General features: G+C 36.0%; 1 protein-coding gene across 3 annotated transcripts in view; it reads left to right on the top strand.

Moving 5' to 3' along the window:
* Positions 1–17,964, top strand: part of IMPG1 (interphotoreceptor matrix proteoglycan 1) — a 64,688-nt gene that overhangs the window by 15,754 nt on the left and 30,970 nt on the right. For all 3 annotated transcript variants that reach the window (XM_074819729.1, XM_074819731.1, XM_074819730.1), the window contains exons 3-12: positions 2,943–3,109; positions 3,323–3,351; positions 5,964–6,031; positions 7,080–7,171; positions 8,472–8,618; positions 11,663–11,721; positions 13,498–13,518; positions 14,923–15,176; positions 16,615–16,691; positions 17,168–17,705. In XM_074819729.1, the coding sequence (XP_074675830.1) occupies positions 2,943–3,109; positions 3,323–3,351; positions 5,964–6,031; positions 7,080–7,171; positions 8,472–8,618; positions 11,663–11,721; positions 13,498–13,518; positions 14,923–15,176; positions 16,615–16,691; positions 17,168–17,705 (1,452 nt within the window). The remainder of the gene's footprint in view (positions 1–2,942; positions 3,110–3,322; positions 3,352–5,963; positions 6,032–7,079; positions 7,172–8,471; positions 8,619–11,662; positions 11,722–13,497; positions 13,519–14,922; positions 15,177–16,614; positions 16,692–17,167; positions 17,706–17,964) is intronic.

The following is a 17,964-nucleotide window of genomic DNA, read 5'->3' on the forward strand; positions in this document are numbered from 1 at the left end:
TGTTTTTTCCCTTATCTGAAGTCTAGGAGACCTCTTCCACTCCTACAAGTCCCATGACACATTTAGAACTGTAACAGAACTGTGGATCATATCTGTCCTCTAGAGAATTTTACTGCTTCCTAAGAAAAATTACACATATTTTTTTTATATATATATATTCTATGCTTTCAGGAATGACCACACAACGCAAAGCAGCTCAGATATAGGAGTTCAGACAGATGCTATTGGATAACCTGAGCCTACTGTGACCCTATATCAACTCTGAAATAACATAACCTCTGAAATAACCATAGCTTAAGTCACCATGAAGACAGTCCCTCATGTGGGGCAAACTAGGAGCATGCATGGAATCAGCTATGACACCTCCTCAGATGGCCATGTGTCATGTTTATCTGAACTCTGGTAACTGGATCACTTTTCATCAGATAGTATATATTTATTCAGCAGTTATTGCTCAGAAAAACAGATACCAGAGAGTTTTAGGTGAGAAAAAGATGATAGAAAGTAGACTTAACTGCTAGTTCATAACAAATAAATCTATTCAAAGACAGCCTGTTCCTTTCTAATAATCTGACCCCATCTGCTTCACCTGCAGTTCTCTACTGGGAGGGCAGGTCATTCCTGAGGTATTATTGAGGTGCCCTAACAGAGCTAGGTGAGTACATCCCTACAGCAACTTTAGAGAACACCTAGAGAAGCTGATCACACTAATTTCAGAGACACTGACATTTTAGATAATGCAGATAATTATCTCACTCTAAGTCAAAGCAGGTATCAAGTACTGAAAATAAATGTCCCATCTCACAGTAATGAACTTTGCAAAGTAAAGTGCTCAAGGCAACAGCTTTTAAATTGTTAGCAAGTTTTTGTTAAAATGTTTTTTCTAATATGTTTGAAAATCCCCTTCTCTAAACACATTTAACTTTAAACAATATTTTGAAGAAGCATGTTCCTTGAGTGAGGGTACATTATATTTTCACAAAGTCAAAAATACAGCTGTCTTTGTTGACTCTAACAATACCAGAGGAATCAAGGAGTAGTGACAGAGGCAATCACCCATGAATGGTAATGTACAGCGACAGCTAAGGTAAACTGAACTGGTTCTGTTCAAAACACATTGGTTCTAGCAGCCACCAAGCCATGTTGGTTATCCTACACAACCTAGTTCACCAACACTGCAGAGCTCAACCTGCGTAAGTGGATATTTCTGCACTTAAGAAGGAAAGTCCACACAGGACAGCACTTCCTGACTGGCTCTGTGCTAGCTTGAGGACTGCTTTGGACCACTCAGTGATTTTAAGCATGACTCAGGTGCAGACAGGATTCATTCTATGTTTAGTTTGAGGCTGTGCAAAGTGAGTTAAGTGAAACCCAAATATTTTGGGTGTGGGGAAGGACTGATATCTGAACAGAAATCCAAAGACATATTAGTACAGTTAGTCAGGCAGGCAGTAGCTGTCTGGAGGAGGGAATTTTCCAGAATCTTTTAGAAATGGTTTCAACTTACAAAAAAGAGGATACTTCAGCAAGATGTTGGTAAAAGTGCTATCAGAAGTGTAGCCTTACCTGGCCATCTGTGACTCTCAAAAACTCACTTCTGCAGACATATCTAAGACCTGTGTTATCAGAATCATCAGTGGAAAGTAAAAGTTATAAAGTATTTCTGAGCAGTCATTTTATAACCTAGCTGCTGCTGCTTTCTCCCCTCCCTCACGTACTAATGCATGCAATGATCCTCACAGTGCTAGAGAGCAAGGTCTTTGCAGCAGGAACTTGTAAAAGACTTTTACAAGTTTTCCTGAAATGCCTGACAGAGTTCTGACTGTTAGAAAGTAAATCAAAACACTGAATGCCAAGCTCAAATATGCATTCTAATATATTTTGTAACATACTACAGCTGAACTTCACAGCTTTCTTGCATAAGGAGACATTATTATACTATGTGCTTTACATAATCTCATGTAATTAAGTCAGTTTGCATCCAGTAAATGAAGCTCCTTTAGAGTCATTCCTGAAAACCACTTTTTCAAAATCTCCCCCACTATCTTATTCTCTTTATGTTCATTGTCATTTCCCCAAATGATGTAGAACGCTACTGTTCTCTCTGCAGCCACCATACCTGTTAATCTTGTCTGATGTAGCCTGGCATTTAAATGGGTGATTCATCACCATGGAGGAGATATTTAACATTGGACAAATGACTGTACAGTTGTGTACGGAGGAAGGAAATCATGTTCTTTCCAAAGGAATTTTACCTATACTAAGTCATTCAATTTTTCCAGAGGTGTTTAAAGAAACATAAAAGCATGTACCTGCTGCAGAATATCTTTAAGATTTTGAAAAGACTAATTACAACGAAAATTTTGAATATAAACAAATCGTTTTAGCCTGCTGCATTTAAAAACATTTTTTTCCATTAAAATATTTATTATATGTGTGTAGAAATATTGAAATCTTAACTATGTTCTGTTTAGCTGGTTCTATGCATAGTTAAGCACACTAATGTACAAAACCTGTGTATACAGTTAAAATTAGGATTATTCAAATATGATGACTGCTAGATTATTTTTTTCTCTACCTCCTTGTTTGCTCTCACTAGAACATCCAGTATGTATCTTTGTATGTACGTACCTTTGAGGTGAAGGAAGTGTGCTTTATGTTTGCTCCTTATTCTTGATGATGATGACAGGCCAAATTAATTTCTTTTTTAAAATGAGGGAATTTAATAATCCTTAACTCAAAGATGGTTAATACTTCAACATAAAGGCAAATGACCATCAACGCAAAAATACCTGAAAGACCTAAATATCTAAAAATGCCTAGAAGCTGGATTGGTTTACTAAGTACAGTAAAGTGTGTAAATCCCAAATCACTTTTAAAAGGCTTTCAAGTTTATTTTTTGGTACAAAGCACCCATCCCCAGTCCCTTTCTTTTTACTCAGTCTGCCAGGAAGCTGTGTGGGAAGCCTTTCGTATTTTTCTGGATCGAATTCCTGATACTTCCGAATATCAGAACTGGGTTACTGCCTGCCAGAGGGAAACCTTCTGCATATTCGACATTGCGAAAAACTTCAGCAATTCCCAAGAGCACCTGGAAATAATCCAACGGGTAAGGATTACTGACATTTGTTTAGAAACTGGAGGAGACTTCCATGTCCCTCCCTATCTGCTTATATAAGGGCAAATTATTGCTCAGGAAGAGGAGGGGGCATGTGTTAGAAGGAAAACATAAAAGTACAGTAAACAAAAGAGCTGACAGGCTTCTGCTCAAAGGTTGGATACACCCACTAGTAAAATGCTGTTTCTCTTAATCTTTTTGCAGCGAGTAAAACATAGAACCTTCCAGGAAAGGTAAGTAGCGCAAGTAGAACCTTGACACTTGATGTTACTGCCTTTTTTGAAAAAGATATGTGTAGGTGTGTGTGGATGTGAACAGATATACAGATAGCACTGTGATGTATTTGGTGTGTGCTGTGAGAGATGTGTATACTGTATGTACCATAGTACACAGTATTTGAATCACAAATAATGAAGGTGGCAAAATGTTTGAGTTGCCTGTTCACTTTGAGACACCACAGAATGTCCTCTTAGACTAACGTGAGCATGAAACCCTGACAGAGCCATGACTTTACATTAGACTAGTGTTGATTGGGAGCGTGACAAAAGATTACCCACAATTGGTATAATTCTCAAAAGGAAAGTCAGAGAATTTAACAACAGTTTATCTATCTGGGAGGCTACATTAAGCAATAATATGAAAACTCTATGCCTTCACTTTAGTTTCCCCCTGTATTTTCACACATCATGATAGTGTTAAATAATGTGATGCTTTATTCCCTACACTCTTGGGAAAAAAGTATGTTCCTAGCAATGCTCAGAAGTCTGAGAATGGCAAGATTAAGGTTACAATACTGAACTCTGTCTCTGTGCATATAAATACTATATCATTATCCACAGTTTCTCTCATTAATGTATTACTTTTTACTTAAAATTTTCTTAGATTTTCAGGTGTAGCAAATAATCTTTTCCATTCATAGACATTATACTGTCTCATGATCACAGAAGTCTTATGTATCTTTATTCATTAAGACACGGGAGCTTTGAGTGTTCTTCTTTCTCAGAAACGTATTTTTAATAATGTAGGGCCTAACTGAGCTCCCATGGAAGTCCAAAGGGAGGTCTTTTCACTCAGTCTAATGCAAACAGCAGCAGCAAGGCAATAAGTGAAGTGACTGATCTCAGAGTTCTTACGCTCTTTGTGAACAGTATAGTTTTCCCTAGACACAATTCAGAAGGTGAAGTAAATTCAATGAAAGTACTTGTATTTTAGCTGGAAATACAGGCAACCGTGATTATGCATTGTTGGATTTCATCTTTACTACTGTGTGGTTTGGGAAACATTTTGTATCTTCTGTAGATGCCATGTAGAGAGATTAGTCTCCGGCTAAAGACAACACACACATTGTGAAAACATTACAAATAATACTTTAGTTCTCACCACACAAGATATTCAGAGGATGTGGTAAATCAGGAGTTGTTCATGTTCTTTATTTGCATTATTAAACATCTAGGTTAGTACTGCATAGAAATGCAGCCCACCCACCTTTTCTGTCTATGCTACAAGCTTCATATTGTCTCAATTAATACCACACTACGCATTTGCAGTGCCTTTAGTTCTTTCACTTGTACCAGTTTTCAAACACTATACCTGTGTGCACTGCCTTAAAAATAGGTATTTCTACCTACATTTTGATGAATTCTATGCTCATTTATTTCCATGATTGGGCTTTTTATTTAATGCTGTGGTTTTTTCCACACTCTACTTAGAAACCAAAACAACTGAAATTCTTCTCCCCCCAATTTCAGGAAAGAAAAATCTCAAAATGTGACTTAGAAGATTCTTATCTAAGAATCTAAATGTTTCCAAAAACTACAAATGAATAAAAATTTGGTTTTAGAACATAAATTATTTTATAACCTTAACTTGAGGAATCTTTAACACATCTATTATAAAATGTACTTATATATATACACCACTTCTGCTTTTCAAGCAAACTAAGAGTTGCAGTTACAAAATTTACAGCCCATGACTGTAAAGCTTACAACAAAAAATAATATCAACAATACAAAAACAAATCCTATGATGCAAGGCAGACAATCTGTACATCACACCCAGCATATCCTTACTTGAGTTTTCAGTTCTCTTCCATGGGGACCACAGTAGGCATTAACCGATGAATATTACATCCAGATCCAAACATAAACATTCATACAATTTGTAATAATCTTGATCCAGAAATCTGATTTGAAACTATCATTAGTTGGAAGCATCCTTATGATATTATAATGTAGGCTGACAATTGAAAAATAAGTGCATCCATCCTCTCCTCACACCAAACCATATGAAACACCCTTGGAACCATGAAATGTCCATTGGCTCTAAAATTAGAAGCCCAAAGCCCTCACTGAACTATCTTGATAGGATGAGATATAGCAGATAGTAGTTGATTTAGATAATGTACAACAAGTCTTGCTTCCAATTTAGTCAGTGGTCGAACATTCATAGGTTTCAAAGAGAGAAAAAGCAGACCCTGTGCACTGATTTAATCTCTGTGACCCCATCCCTCTGACTGATTGGAGAAAATCGGTCATGAAACCTCATGAGCAGACTAACAGGATCAGTAGACCTTGGTGGAGGAATATGTCAAATCAGTATTTTTGTTCACTGTAAGAGCAAATACCGTATTGAAGGAGAGGAAAGGAAATATATAAACTGTTGAATATAAAATATGATCTACCATTCCATTGTCTGTTTAACCAGCTTATCAAATATTCCATCAGAAATAACTTCTCTCATTTAAAGTACACTTAATATAGGGGTCATTTCTGCATTTTTTTACACCTTTTTCATTGCCAGTACAGCATGCTGATCATTAAATCACTCATTTCTATTTGATTGATAGGAAAGATGAAATATCCACAGGGAAAACAGGTGGCAAAAAGCTGGAAGACACTCCTTCCATTTCTACAGGTAAAATCAGATCTGCTTGCTCTGCGTCTGCCCATTAAATAGAATTGCTAAAACCAGTGATTCATAGATCTTAGAAGGCTGTAATTTAATGAATGCAATAGAAGCATGACAAGTTCAGTGAAGTACAATGAAAATGTTTTAGCAAAATAATCTGTAAGAAGCATTTTTTTATTTCTTTACAGCGCATCTGCTAGTAAAATGTAGCATTCCAGGTTTGTTTCACAGTCTTTAAATGCATATGATTTCCTAGTTTCACCTGTAGAGAATAGAGCTAATTTTGCTTCAGTTATGAAATAACATTTAGTGTCAGCTGCTGCATTTTGTTAGCCAAAATAAGCAAGCAGATGAAAATAAAACATTACTTTAGCCAGAAAGTCACAGTGGTGCCAAGACATTAATTTGAGCAGATTATGCCAATCAGACCTATAAACACTGTTGTGTAATACAGTTCTTTAAAACAATGTTAGAAATTTATGCAGTGACAAAAAATCTGTAAATATGAACATTTCAATTCAAGGAGGAAACATCCTGCACACATATTTTTATGAGGGCCAAATATGACAGAATCTTACCGATAGCAGCTTCCAGCATGGTAATTTTGCCTCTAGCTGGAAAACACTGTCAAAGCCTCTTGTTACTTTAAATAGAGCCCTAAAGAAAGGTGGTATCATAGAGACAAAGGTCTCAATTGCAAAGTCAAGGTTAGACATTTGGTGATATATAATGCAGTATGACAGGAAATGATCGAATATTATTGTTTAATTCACACAATTTCACTGATGCATAGTCAGTGCCATTTTTGCCTTCAGTCACACATGCAATGCTACTGATGTTTTGACCTGGAAAGAAAGGCCATTTATTGTATCAAAAGTAGCAGCTTTACCCATGCCATAAGTCATGACCACTTTTCACTGGCGCAGGCTTGCACTCAGACACACCCTTCATAAGGAAAGCTTCTGCAGTGAGCTGACACCTGACCAGCAGAGAAAGGGGAAGATTTTTGATGTGCAAATCTGCTCTTGCCTAATTTTACTTTAAATCCCCCCAGGCTCCCCTGGCACATCCCTCTCTCCATATGCACCTGTACCTAACAGCACACTGCTCAACGAAATTGTTAACGACACGAAGACTCCTGTGAAGGTGAGGGCAGTCCGTTTTCCTATCCCACTTTTTCACTCACCCCTTCTTTTTGATTCAGACTGATGAGCTTGCAGCTGTTTTGGGCCAGTTTTTTCTTGATCATTGTCTTGCTCTTGTTGTGTTTTTTTGTTTATCCAAGGTATAAAAAGTCTGGCTAAGAGTAGAATTGTCCTTGACCAAATAAAAGTTTAAAAAAGTGTTTAAAGAATACAAATTATATAAGTATTGCTAAGTAAACATACAATGTATATGCAGTACATGCAGTAAAGAAAAACTTATTTTGTGTTCCAAGACCTTCATATTTTTAACAGGTAAACTTTATAGCAACCTGAAAGGTTTTATTCTGAAAAAAAACAAAAGGCTTTTTTGTGTAATAAAATACATTGGCAGTGGAACATAGCTATGGTATGTGTTAACATTAGTAGAAAGATTTGTGAAGAAGGACTGAGAGATTGGCAGAAGGCAGTTTCCTGGTTGGCCTCTCTGCATCACCTCTTGAGGTACTTGCATTCCAAGATTTGAAATTTGAAGCTCAGCTTTGTTTGTGAATAAGAAACAAGAGATACCTTCTGATCTTAGTATTAGCAAATTTGTAGCTTTGTATCTAGGATGAATTAGGAAATCGTTCTGAATGTGCCCATAGTGGCTTTACTCCTTGTGGCCAGCACATCATAGCCTGAAAATGAATTGGCTTTTGGAGTTTAACATTATTAAAGGAAAAAATTAGTAACTTCAGGCCAAAACAAATAGTGTCAGGAAATAGCAAATGAGTATTTTTAATAGCAGTAAAGTCAACTGCACAGAAAAGATGTAACACAGGTAGACCTAATTGTATTTTATTATCAGGAAAAAACAAATGCAAATGACTGAACATGAAGCAGTAAGAGAGAGTCTGGCAGTCTGCTCTGGTTGACCATGTGTTTTCTGAGGGTAGGATACCAACTAGCTTTTAGCATTTGCTTGTCACTTTCCTCGATGTCACACACTTTCCTCCAAAATGGAGGAAATAAGAAGACTTGGTAGCACTCTCTGTGCAAGAAATGGCTTGATTCTCTTTATCACCTTCATTTATGCATATCAAAGGCAACTCTCAAATCACAGTAGTAGAAACTTATTTGGAAAGGCAGAAGAATTAAGCCAACAGATGTGTCTAGGAACCCTCACTTTTTGTAGGATATAGTTCAGAAAGTTATTTGAGGGATGGGCTTAAAAGGGTACCCTTCTACCTATTAAATCCTGAAACATGGGGAAAACATCACTTAGTTTTATTTCTTCTGTTTCTTCTCCTCTCCTTTTCCAGGAGCTGGGAACAAATACAGTCCCAGAACTGCCGGTGGAACAAATGGTAGAATTCAGTGTCACTCTCACTGATCAGGAGTACACAGACGAACTTAATGATCCCAACTCCCCACAGTACCGACAACTAGCTGCCAAATTTCAGCTACAGGTAAGGAGACTGAGTGAACCCAAAATGTTGACTTTGTACCTTGGCTGAGATTCATACTATGAAGCGACCTTCACCATGAAATAGAATTAGAAACTACTGCCCTCACTTGAAATAGATAATTCCTCTTGTCTCAAGACCTTCAGTTTTCCATCACATATAGTTAGCTTTTCCCTTCATTTAGGCCATGTGTTCAGCCACCAAGCTAACAGGCTGACATCTTTGTCAGCAGTAGAACCTCAAATAACTGATGAACAGAATAACTTTAGGAATATCATTCAGGCTTAATCAGGAATTCATGGACAATACTTTGTCATAATTTAATTTCTGCAATGATCTTAATGAGAAATGTAATATAAATGTTAAAGTAATTAGCTACAGTTTTCTGAACTATTCTTCAAAATATTTCCATTCATTTTGTTGTGCATTACCATAGTTTCTGTAAGAACTGGAACATCTGTGGTGTTTTCATATATTTAATAATATTAACTGAATGTTGAGCTATCAACTTAATAGATAGGGGTTAATGACTTGAGGTTCCCAAAAGGTTTTCTTAGTAGAATTAACTAAAGCTTCTCATCAGTTTCACAAGCATTCCTTAGTGCAAGCTATTTCACTTTCAAATATGCATAGAAAAATGGAGCAGGATGTGTTGGCAGAGCTGATAAAAAGTGGTTTCTCTGAAGATTTCCAGTATTATCCTCAAACAGAACTGCCTGCAGACTTTGTTTACTACACATATAATGATGTAATTCAGCAATCTGACTTGTAAGCTATTCCATTAATTGGATGGGGAGAAATGCAAAGTTTCTTCATTGTTAAGTTATTTTCCATTGTCATCAATTTTCATTTGTCACTTTTAAAAGTCCAAAGCTGTTCTTGACATGCAATGTTGAATTTGTAGTCTAGTACCATGACATACACCTGATGTGCTTTCTTCCAAAGATAGGTCATAGAGGAGACAGAGGGCAGTCTTGATACATGGCAGTTTTACAAGTGCACTCAAAGGGTGAGAGTGAGGAGGTTAGATGCAGAATTAAAACCTCATCCAGGGACATGAGCTTCTGTACAAATTTCAGAGAAACCTTTGCAAAGGTTGAGGCTGTGGAATTCCAAGCTCAGTTTCCAATTCATTCCACAACATGGCAAGAGGGAAGAGTTACAGCAGACATTACAGTGAAGGTGTTCAGAAGTACATCTGTATACCACAACATACATTGAAAATCACATGAGGAATGGAATGCTGATTCAGCTGCTTACGCTAGTCAGTAAATTGAGATTCATTTGGCAAAAGTAGAAAATAGAAAGCTACATATGTACATACAGTCAAAAGAAAGTATCAACTTCATTATGTTATAAAGAGAACCAAGAAGAGACTGAACAGAGTCCATGCCAACAGTCAACATGACTACAGGGGTATTCAGTTACCTAAACATGGGTATCTGGTGTCATTTTAGGTGACCCAGGTTATCCAATACATCTGCAAGGGCCTCTCAAATATGAGAGAGCTGCACTCTTTTGAACCAACAGGTGAACAGATGACCTTAAGGCATCTAAAATGATAGTGCTTGCCTAAGTTTAGGAAAATTAATTGCATCCTAGTGATTTAGGCCTTAATCTCTTTCAGTGGGCATTAGTCACATGAATAACATTTAAAATCTTCCCAGTCTGTTACTTCTCATATACTAAGTCAGACCAAGCCCAAAATGAAGTATTTACCTCAGTTCTTTTCCTCTCTTGCGAGAGATGGGCAAGGGGAGTGTAGCTAGAAGGCCATTTTCTGCACTAGACATTATCTTCTCTTCTGCTTGCTGAAATGAAAAAGACATCTAGGCTTATACAGTGTGGTTGATACCTGGTCTTATACTAACATACTGATCTTCTGCTACTTCTTCTTCATTTAACCTACATTAGAGATGCAAAGAAATCTGTGGGACTGACCACTCATTTCCTACCAGTTCTGACAAACTCTTGTGCCTGAATGAATGGGTTTTAAATCTGTGCTGTGTTTGTACAGAATCATATAGCTAAGGAAGAAGAAAGATCAGCACATTAGTTCATATACTTTTAAAGTGATATGCTGAATTAAAAGGACCTGATTTCTCAAAAGGCTTTTCCACTTTTCAAGTGCTGAATTCCCTCAACTCCACAGGCTTTGTTTGCAGATGAAAGGCTTAGATGATGTGTTGCCTGGTACTTAACAGGACCAGGAAGTGTATCAGAAAGGAACTGTCGAACTGTGTGTTTAAAAAAAATGCCTTTCCTCTGACATAGTAGGTGTATGTAAAATATTTCATTTGCCTTAGCTGTAAAAATGTTGCTACAATTGGAAAAGACCAGAAGATGAATCAGCTGGATCTCAAAACACTGTTAATCCTTGAGATGCTGATAAAAACACTTATTATCCTAAAGTCTGAAAAATGTATACAGAATTCACCGTTTCTACTCATTATTCTTCATACTGTCTCCTCTATTCAAAACCATATAATTGTATTATTTTTTACATTAGAATGAAAAATATATGAAGTTACTCTATTTGTACAAGAGAGTTAAAACTGTTTAATTTATAAACAATTTGTCAAATAATCTAAATCCATCTGCATTTGGTTAATATTTCTATATAATTAACAATTATATATATTTTATATATATATAAAATATATAATTCTATATAATTAACAATTTACAGTTAAGGTAACTTGAATGACAAAATTATTCCTGAACCAAAACTGCTGAAAATGAGAAAACCATTTGATTCATGTTGTTTGACTTGCTCTATTATGAACTAGATTGTCACTAATTTACATAATTACATTACTAAAAAGAGCTGTATTTTGTACTTCATTTTGCCTATTAACAGGTAATACAGGCAGCATATACATATTCTGTTTAAAAGTTGAGCAATGATGATACCACAAAGAGAAGAGTTGAGACTGTTTCATAAAGTTCTTTCTGAAATATGAAAAATATTGTTTAGGTAGTTAACCTGTGCTTGCTTTTTAGCAGTCGAACTTACACTGAATTAATGATTTTATGGTTTTCTATAGATGCAAAAAATATTTGAGAAACTTCCAGGATTCAAAGAAATCCATGTATTGGGATTTAAGTAAGTAAGAAAATGGGACTCAGACTTTTTCTACTGATACTAAGATTCTCCTCTTCCTTCTTTCAATCCAATATGAATAGACCTATATAGTAGTGGGGTGTGTATTGCTATGAACAGAAAATCATTTTCTGGGAACGACACAGAGACAATATGGAGAGAAGTGCAAACACATCCCGAGGGAGACTATGAGGTTTTGAATTACTAAAAGTAGTTTTGATACCCTGAGGGGTGAAGGAATCAGTAAATCCTTTGAAAATGTTTGCTAGCAACATTGTATTAAGGACTTTCTTAAATGACAAGGTAAAGAGAGTTAGGAGTGCAATTATTCAGGTGGCTACGTTTTTGTGTGGGGGTCCTGTGCCCCTCACAGATCACAGTGAAGGTGCCTTGGCAAGAGAAGGTTGCAGGAGGATACATGTTCACACATATAAAACTTTTCCAATAGGTGATTCCCAGGTGTTTCAAACAATTAAAAACGTTTCATTTTTTAATAAATTTCTGTTCTGTCTTGCCATTTCTTTTAGTTTTATCTTCCTTGCATGTTTACTGTTAATACAAGCTACTGTGTATTTTTTCAACAGAGAATCTACACAGGAGGGCGGGATCAAAAACTGAGTATTTGATATAGTTATGCTTCTGTAGACAAGTGCACATTATGTAAAGAATCAAGGGAAAACCAAATTATTGATAGTAAGAAACAACATAAAATTGGAAAGGAATAAAGAGCGGGAAAAAAACACATAAATTCACGTGGGCTTATGGCACAACATCAGGAACATTCAGTCCTTGTAGTAATATTTAATACATGTTGAAGAACATTCATATTGCAACGAAATTTTAGGCAAGAGCATACTTCTTCCTAGCTTTTGTCTGTGCAAAATTTCTGGGGAAAAAGAAGAGTAAAATAGAGTGAAAATTGATTGTTTACATTTTGATAATGAAAGTAAGAAAACAAAAAGCTGGCTACTGTAGAACAAGCAAAGAAAATCTGTAGTAGCATCTCATACTTGCAATAATTAATCTCTTTCAGTTGTGACTCCAGGAGATCTGTGATCCATTTCTGTTTAGTATCTTGGTCTTAGGAGCTGAAATGAAAGTACATTTATCAGTGTGGAAGATCAGGATTGCTCTCCATCATCTAGTAACTTAGTTAACTCCGATCAGCAAAGACAGTTGTTGCTGTCCATTCTCCCTTAGCCATCTTGCTACATATATTAGCAGCATTTCCCACAAGGCAATATGGAAGGACAACATTAGAAATATACTAGAGAATTCATCAGGGAAAATAACAGGGCATTATACTATAGAAGGTCAACATAGGCATGTCTTCCAGAGGTAATTAATAGGTTAGGTTACCCCTGTGACTAGGATCTGGGTAGGCACCATGTGTGGTAACAGTAACAGTTGCTACTACTGTCTGCAGGTGTTCATTGACACCATAAAGATAACAGATTAGCAACAGCAGTGCCCAAATTGCACCATTTGTAGTGGGAAATAGGAAAGCAGATATTTCAAACTATCAAGGTAAAGTAAAGCTCCTGTTTCCCCATTCAAAACATGGAGATTCCCATTGTTTGTAAGGGGAAAAGTGAAATGAAGGAGAGTAGGCTGTCATTTTCACACAGAGATAAATATTATAGATGACACATAGAAGATAAAATAGTCAGAAAATGGTTTTGATGTATGACTGATTGATTTACCAATATATACATGAATCTTTGTTTTTCTTTCTTTTGCAATCCTTTATCACACCCTTTCTTCTGTGATGAAATGAAGACAGAAGAAGGAGAAAGATGGGTAATTTGTCTGTAATTCATAACTAAGATTAATCATTTTATAGACTATTAGATGTACATAGATACATCAATAAATGTTCTTTATTTTGATGTGACAAAGTGAATTGATTTGTGTTCTGCCTAAGTACAAAATCTTTGATATAAAGCAGCAGGGACAGCTTTTACCTTAATCTGAAAGGTTCATGTAATCAAATTTTGTCAGTATCTCTCTGAAGGGAAGAAAATTGGTTGACCTAAGAAAAGTCACATTCAGATAACTAAAGATCTCTATCAGTCATAAACTGAAAGTGAAAAAAATAGGGAAATAAGGAAATTTATAGGGAAAAAAATAGGAAAATAAGGAAATTTGAATTTTCATTTTTGATCTGCTGTTTCACAGCTGTAATTCCCATATACACATTATCTTCAATAAGTATGTAGAATTTGATTTGTTATTTCCATTATCAGGCCAGATAGAATGGCAGAGACCAGTTACTAGCTTGATAAGCAGGGATCTTTGAACTGGCAATGCAAACAGCTACACAAGTCTGTTGTTGTTGTTTAAAAGTGCTTCTGGGGAATAATTTTTTAGCAGCTCCCAGAATTTCTATTCCACTCGTAGTTTAAAAGGAAGAATTGTCTAATGCTTTTCCCGGATTCTTGCAGTGTCATAGAAATGTAAATATATAGCACAAACTAGACAAAGTGAAATTCCTCTGTCTCCAGTTATTTGATTTTATAAAAAGCAACATAGTGGTGTACAAATGTTTTACAATGTACTCATTATTTTTCGTTTTAATTAGGTGATTCTAGCATTTATGAAAAATGATGTATTAAAAGTGGTGAAAATTTGAGACTTCTGTTAAACAAATACATCTAGGGAGAAACTATATACATTCATTTGGACTTGGAAAACCTATCTGCCATTGTGAAAAGTTGTTTCTTGACACATTAGCTAACTTTCTTGCTGTTCAACAAAAAAGAGTAAATCGTTACCCCGTATGTGATAGGATTTTTGCTTATCTGTAGTTTTATGAACTGTCCAATCCCTTTTCATATGTTCCTGCATAATTAATAGGTGATTATGGCTTCTAGTAACCTCAGAATGCATTTATGACTGTTTGAACCAATAATCAATGACTTCAAAATATATTACCAGTTCTACAGGTCTCTGAGTAGTCAAATTAAACTGGATCATGTTAGGACATTTTTATAATCTTCTTCAATATTGGAATTTGTATTAAAAATTATGGATAGAATAAAAAAGGTTTAGGTGTAGCAAAAGTAATTTGAGGATGACAGTCTCATTAGAAAGAAGTATATTTGTATTATTTTTCAGAAGATAATAAGTTATGGTTGCATGCATCAGTCCTCAGCCAGTAACTGATTTTGCTGCACTGGGCATTTTTGCATCTTCCCCTTGCAGATCAAGCAGCACTATAGCACGATATGTGGTAAACTTTGAGAGAGATGGCTCAGAAATCAAAGGTACAGCAGATGACATCTCAACTATTGGATCTAATAAGGTTGAAAATGAAAAAAATCCACTTTCTCCAAAGGAAGAAAGGGAGATACCATCAAATAAACTCACAGTAACAGACCTTCAGCAACTGGTTGCTATAGCACTCCACGAAGACCAGTCCCTGCCAATGGACCTTGGAACACTTCAGTTTACTGATGGTCAGTAAGCAGACCGGTGCCTCGCACAAGTCTGAAACTTGTCCTTTCAAACTGATTCAATTTCAGTAAGGTCTCGTTTGCTTCTCTAACAGTTTGTTTTCATTAGATGTATCCCGTTCTCCTAAGTGTTGTATAACATCCAAAGGATTTAAGTTAAATTTTATAGCAAAATGTGCCTTTATAATTATTCAGCTTAACTTCCAGTCATATTGGAGGATCTATTTTTCTTGGTTCTTTGTTTAGAAAAGCTAGATATTTTGCACACTAAGACAAATAAGAGGAAAAAGAAAAAAAAATACTATTAATATAACCATATCATTTTAATTTCGCAGTATGAACAGTTGCTTTTCTTTAAAAAGTGAGGGCTTCCTCTAATGTAAATTTAGCTTTCTGAAAGCTGAGTCTCAATTTTAAGCAAGCCATCTAACCTCCCAGTGAAGTCAGAGAGACTGACACCTTAAAGAATGCTTGATCCCAAGCTAAAATTGATGGTGTGAAACACACTGTAAGAGTGCATTATGCTCTCTGAAACACAGGAGTGTAGATGACAAATCTAGGTGTGAAGACCTCCAGCAGAACGTTGAAGAGCATCATCCTGTCCAGTAAACCAACTAATAAGTATCCCCTTCTAGTCCATCAATTATTTTTTTCAAAGCTAATATAGCCCTAGTTTTGGGGAGGTGGGTTTAAAATGGGGAAAATAATTTAAAATATTTTATATGTATATTTATTAAACAATCTTAAAACACATACCCAATTTTAGCTGTAGTGTTTCATTTACACACAGCAGCATTTTCTTGAAAAAAAAATTATTTAGATGAACTAATACTTTCTGTAAGAATAAAATGTCATATTTTAATGTAGATTAAAAGTCCCAAGAAAAAAAATTCATACATGTAGAACACTTTAATAATAACTATTTTAATCTTTTTCCCACTAGTTATTTTTAATAACCAGTTTTAGTTACATGCAAGTGCGTCTAAAGAGCTTCTCTAAGGGGGTGAAGGAAGCAACCGGTCGCTAAAGCTAAAACGCTGAGAGTAACAATGGTGTGGACTCTGGGTAAAACTGAAGAGAATTTAGGTTTAATGAACAACACAATATAATGAGTCATTATATCCCATGCGGATTTAACTGAGCAGTTCATATTTCAGCTGATTTTAAGCATTCATCCATGGTTCAGCTCTCTGCAGACTTATTCCATTCATACTAAATAAAGAGTACAAAGAATACATATAAAATTCCTGTTTCCCTCATAATTGCCAGTTTCAATGGAAATTTATGCCTATTTTTCTTCTTAACATGGATTTTTAGAAGTAATTTTTTGATGGAGAATAGTTTTAATACTGGCTTTTACTGAATTTATGTGTCTTGATGAGTTTTCAGTGTGCCACAGCTGAAATATTGTGCTCTCTATATATTTATTTTTTTTTTTCAGAATCTATTATACCACCTAGTGATTTTGATAATGATATCCAGGCCATGGTCACTATTCCTCTGGCAGGCCCTGATTTGGTAAGTTAATACTGGTTGCTGTATTTATTTATTTCTCCATGAAAAATGAAATAAAACAGTGTTAAGATATACATAAATATACAGAAAAAGGCTCTTATGCTAAAATACATACCTGCCTTTTATTAATGTTATAAGGATGAATGTTGTATTGTTATACAACAACAGAGATACTGTTTAGAGCATTTACAGGAGAATGTCACTGCTTGATTACCTTTTCCAGTTTTAATTACAAACAATATCTCACCAGTTCAGTAGTACATCTCAATGACAGAAGGAGAGCAACTGAGAGGGATAGTGAAAGTCATTTTTCTTCAACCATTTTTAAAAGTATAGGCAATGTTATTCGGATCACATGCACATGCCAAACATTTTATACATCCCACGACTTCATGGTGAGTTAGCTGTTTGCAAGCTCCTGTGCCTAAAGATTATTTGCCTCTTTGGCAATGAAAACTGTTTTTCAAAAACTTTTTCAGGAGGACTCCATGAGTGTGGAACTCCCACTAGGTTACCCCAGCCCAGCAACAGTGGACCAAACAGGAGACATCTTGGTCAACGAATTTACAACTGGCATCCCTGTCCTAAGTGGAGAGATCAGTGACCCTGAAGACTTCAATAATTTTGTTTCATCTGAACCTGTGTTCCCTACTATACCCTCCAGAGAACCATTTCAGGACAAATCTCCTCCAGACACAGAAGATATCACTACTGACCACCAAAGTTTCACAGTGCCTTTCAATGCTCTGGGTAGCACTAGCAGTCCTCCAGAACCAGAGGATTCCTATTTGCCTCCTTCCACAGATGATTCTGCTAACAGTGACTTAGTCACCAATGACTATGAGTCTCCAGTGGAGCAGGATACCACACTGGCAGTTTATACCACAAGTAGCTTTATTCCACCTAATCTCCTGCAAGCTGGAGATGCAAATATTGAAGCTGAGAAGAAGAAAGAACTGACTGATATAACAGAACCACCTTTCAAGGAAGCTGACCAGGATAGTCTGTCTGGACAAGGTAAGACACAAAAGATTTTTCCATAAGAGAAAGTAGGAGAGATCCAGTTGTTATTACACATACAGTCACGTACAAGCACAGTATGCATTCCTTTCAGTTGTGACAAATTTTTCTGGACCATCAGAGGTGAAAAATTTACATTTCTGATGCCCACTTCAGGAAATACCTAATGTACTTGACTTCAAGGTTGTCAAAGTGAGAAAAAAAAGCCCAACCCAACAACAAATGCCTAAGGGTAAGGCACGCTTTGTACAGGTTA

This window comes from Strix aluco, chromosome 3 (assembly GCF_031877795.1).
Source record: "Strix aluco isolate bStrAlu1 chromosome 3, bStrAlu1.hap1, whole genome shotgun sequence".
In the NCBI taxonomy this organism is placed as follows: Eukaryota; Metazoa; Chordata; class Aves; order Strigiformes; family Strigidae; genus Strix; species Strix aluco.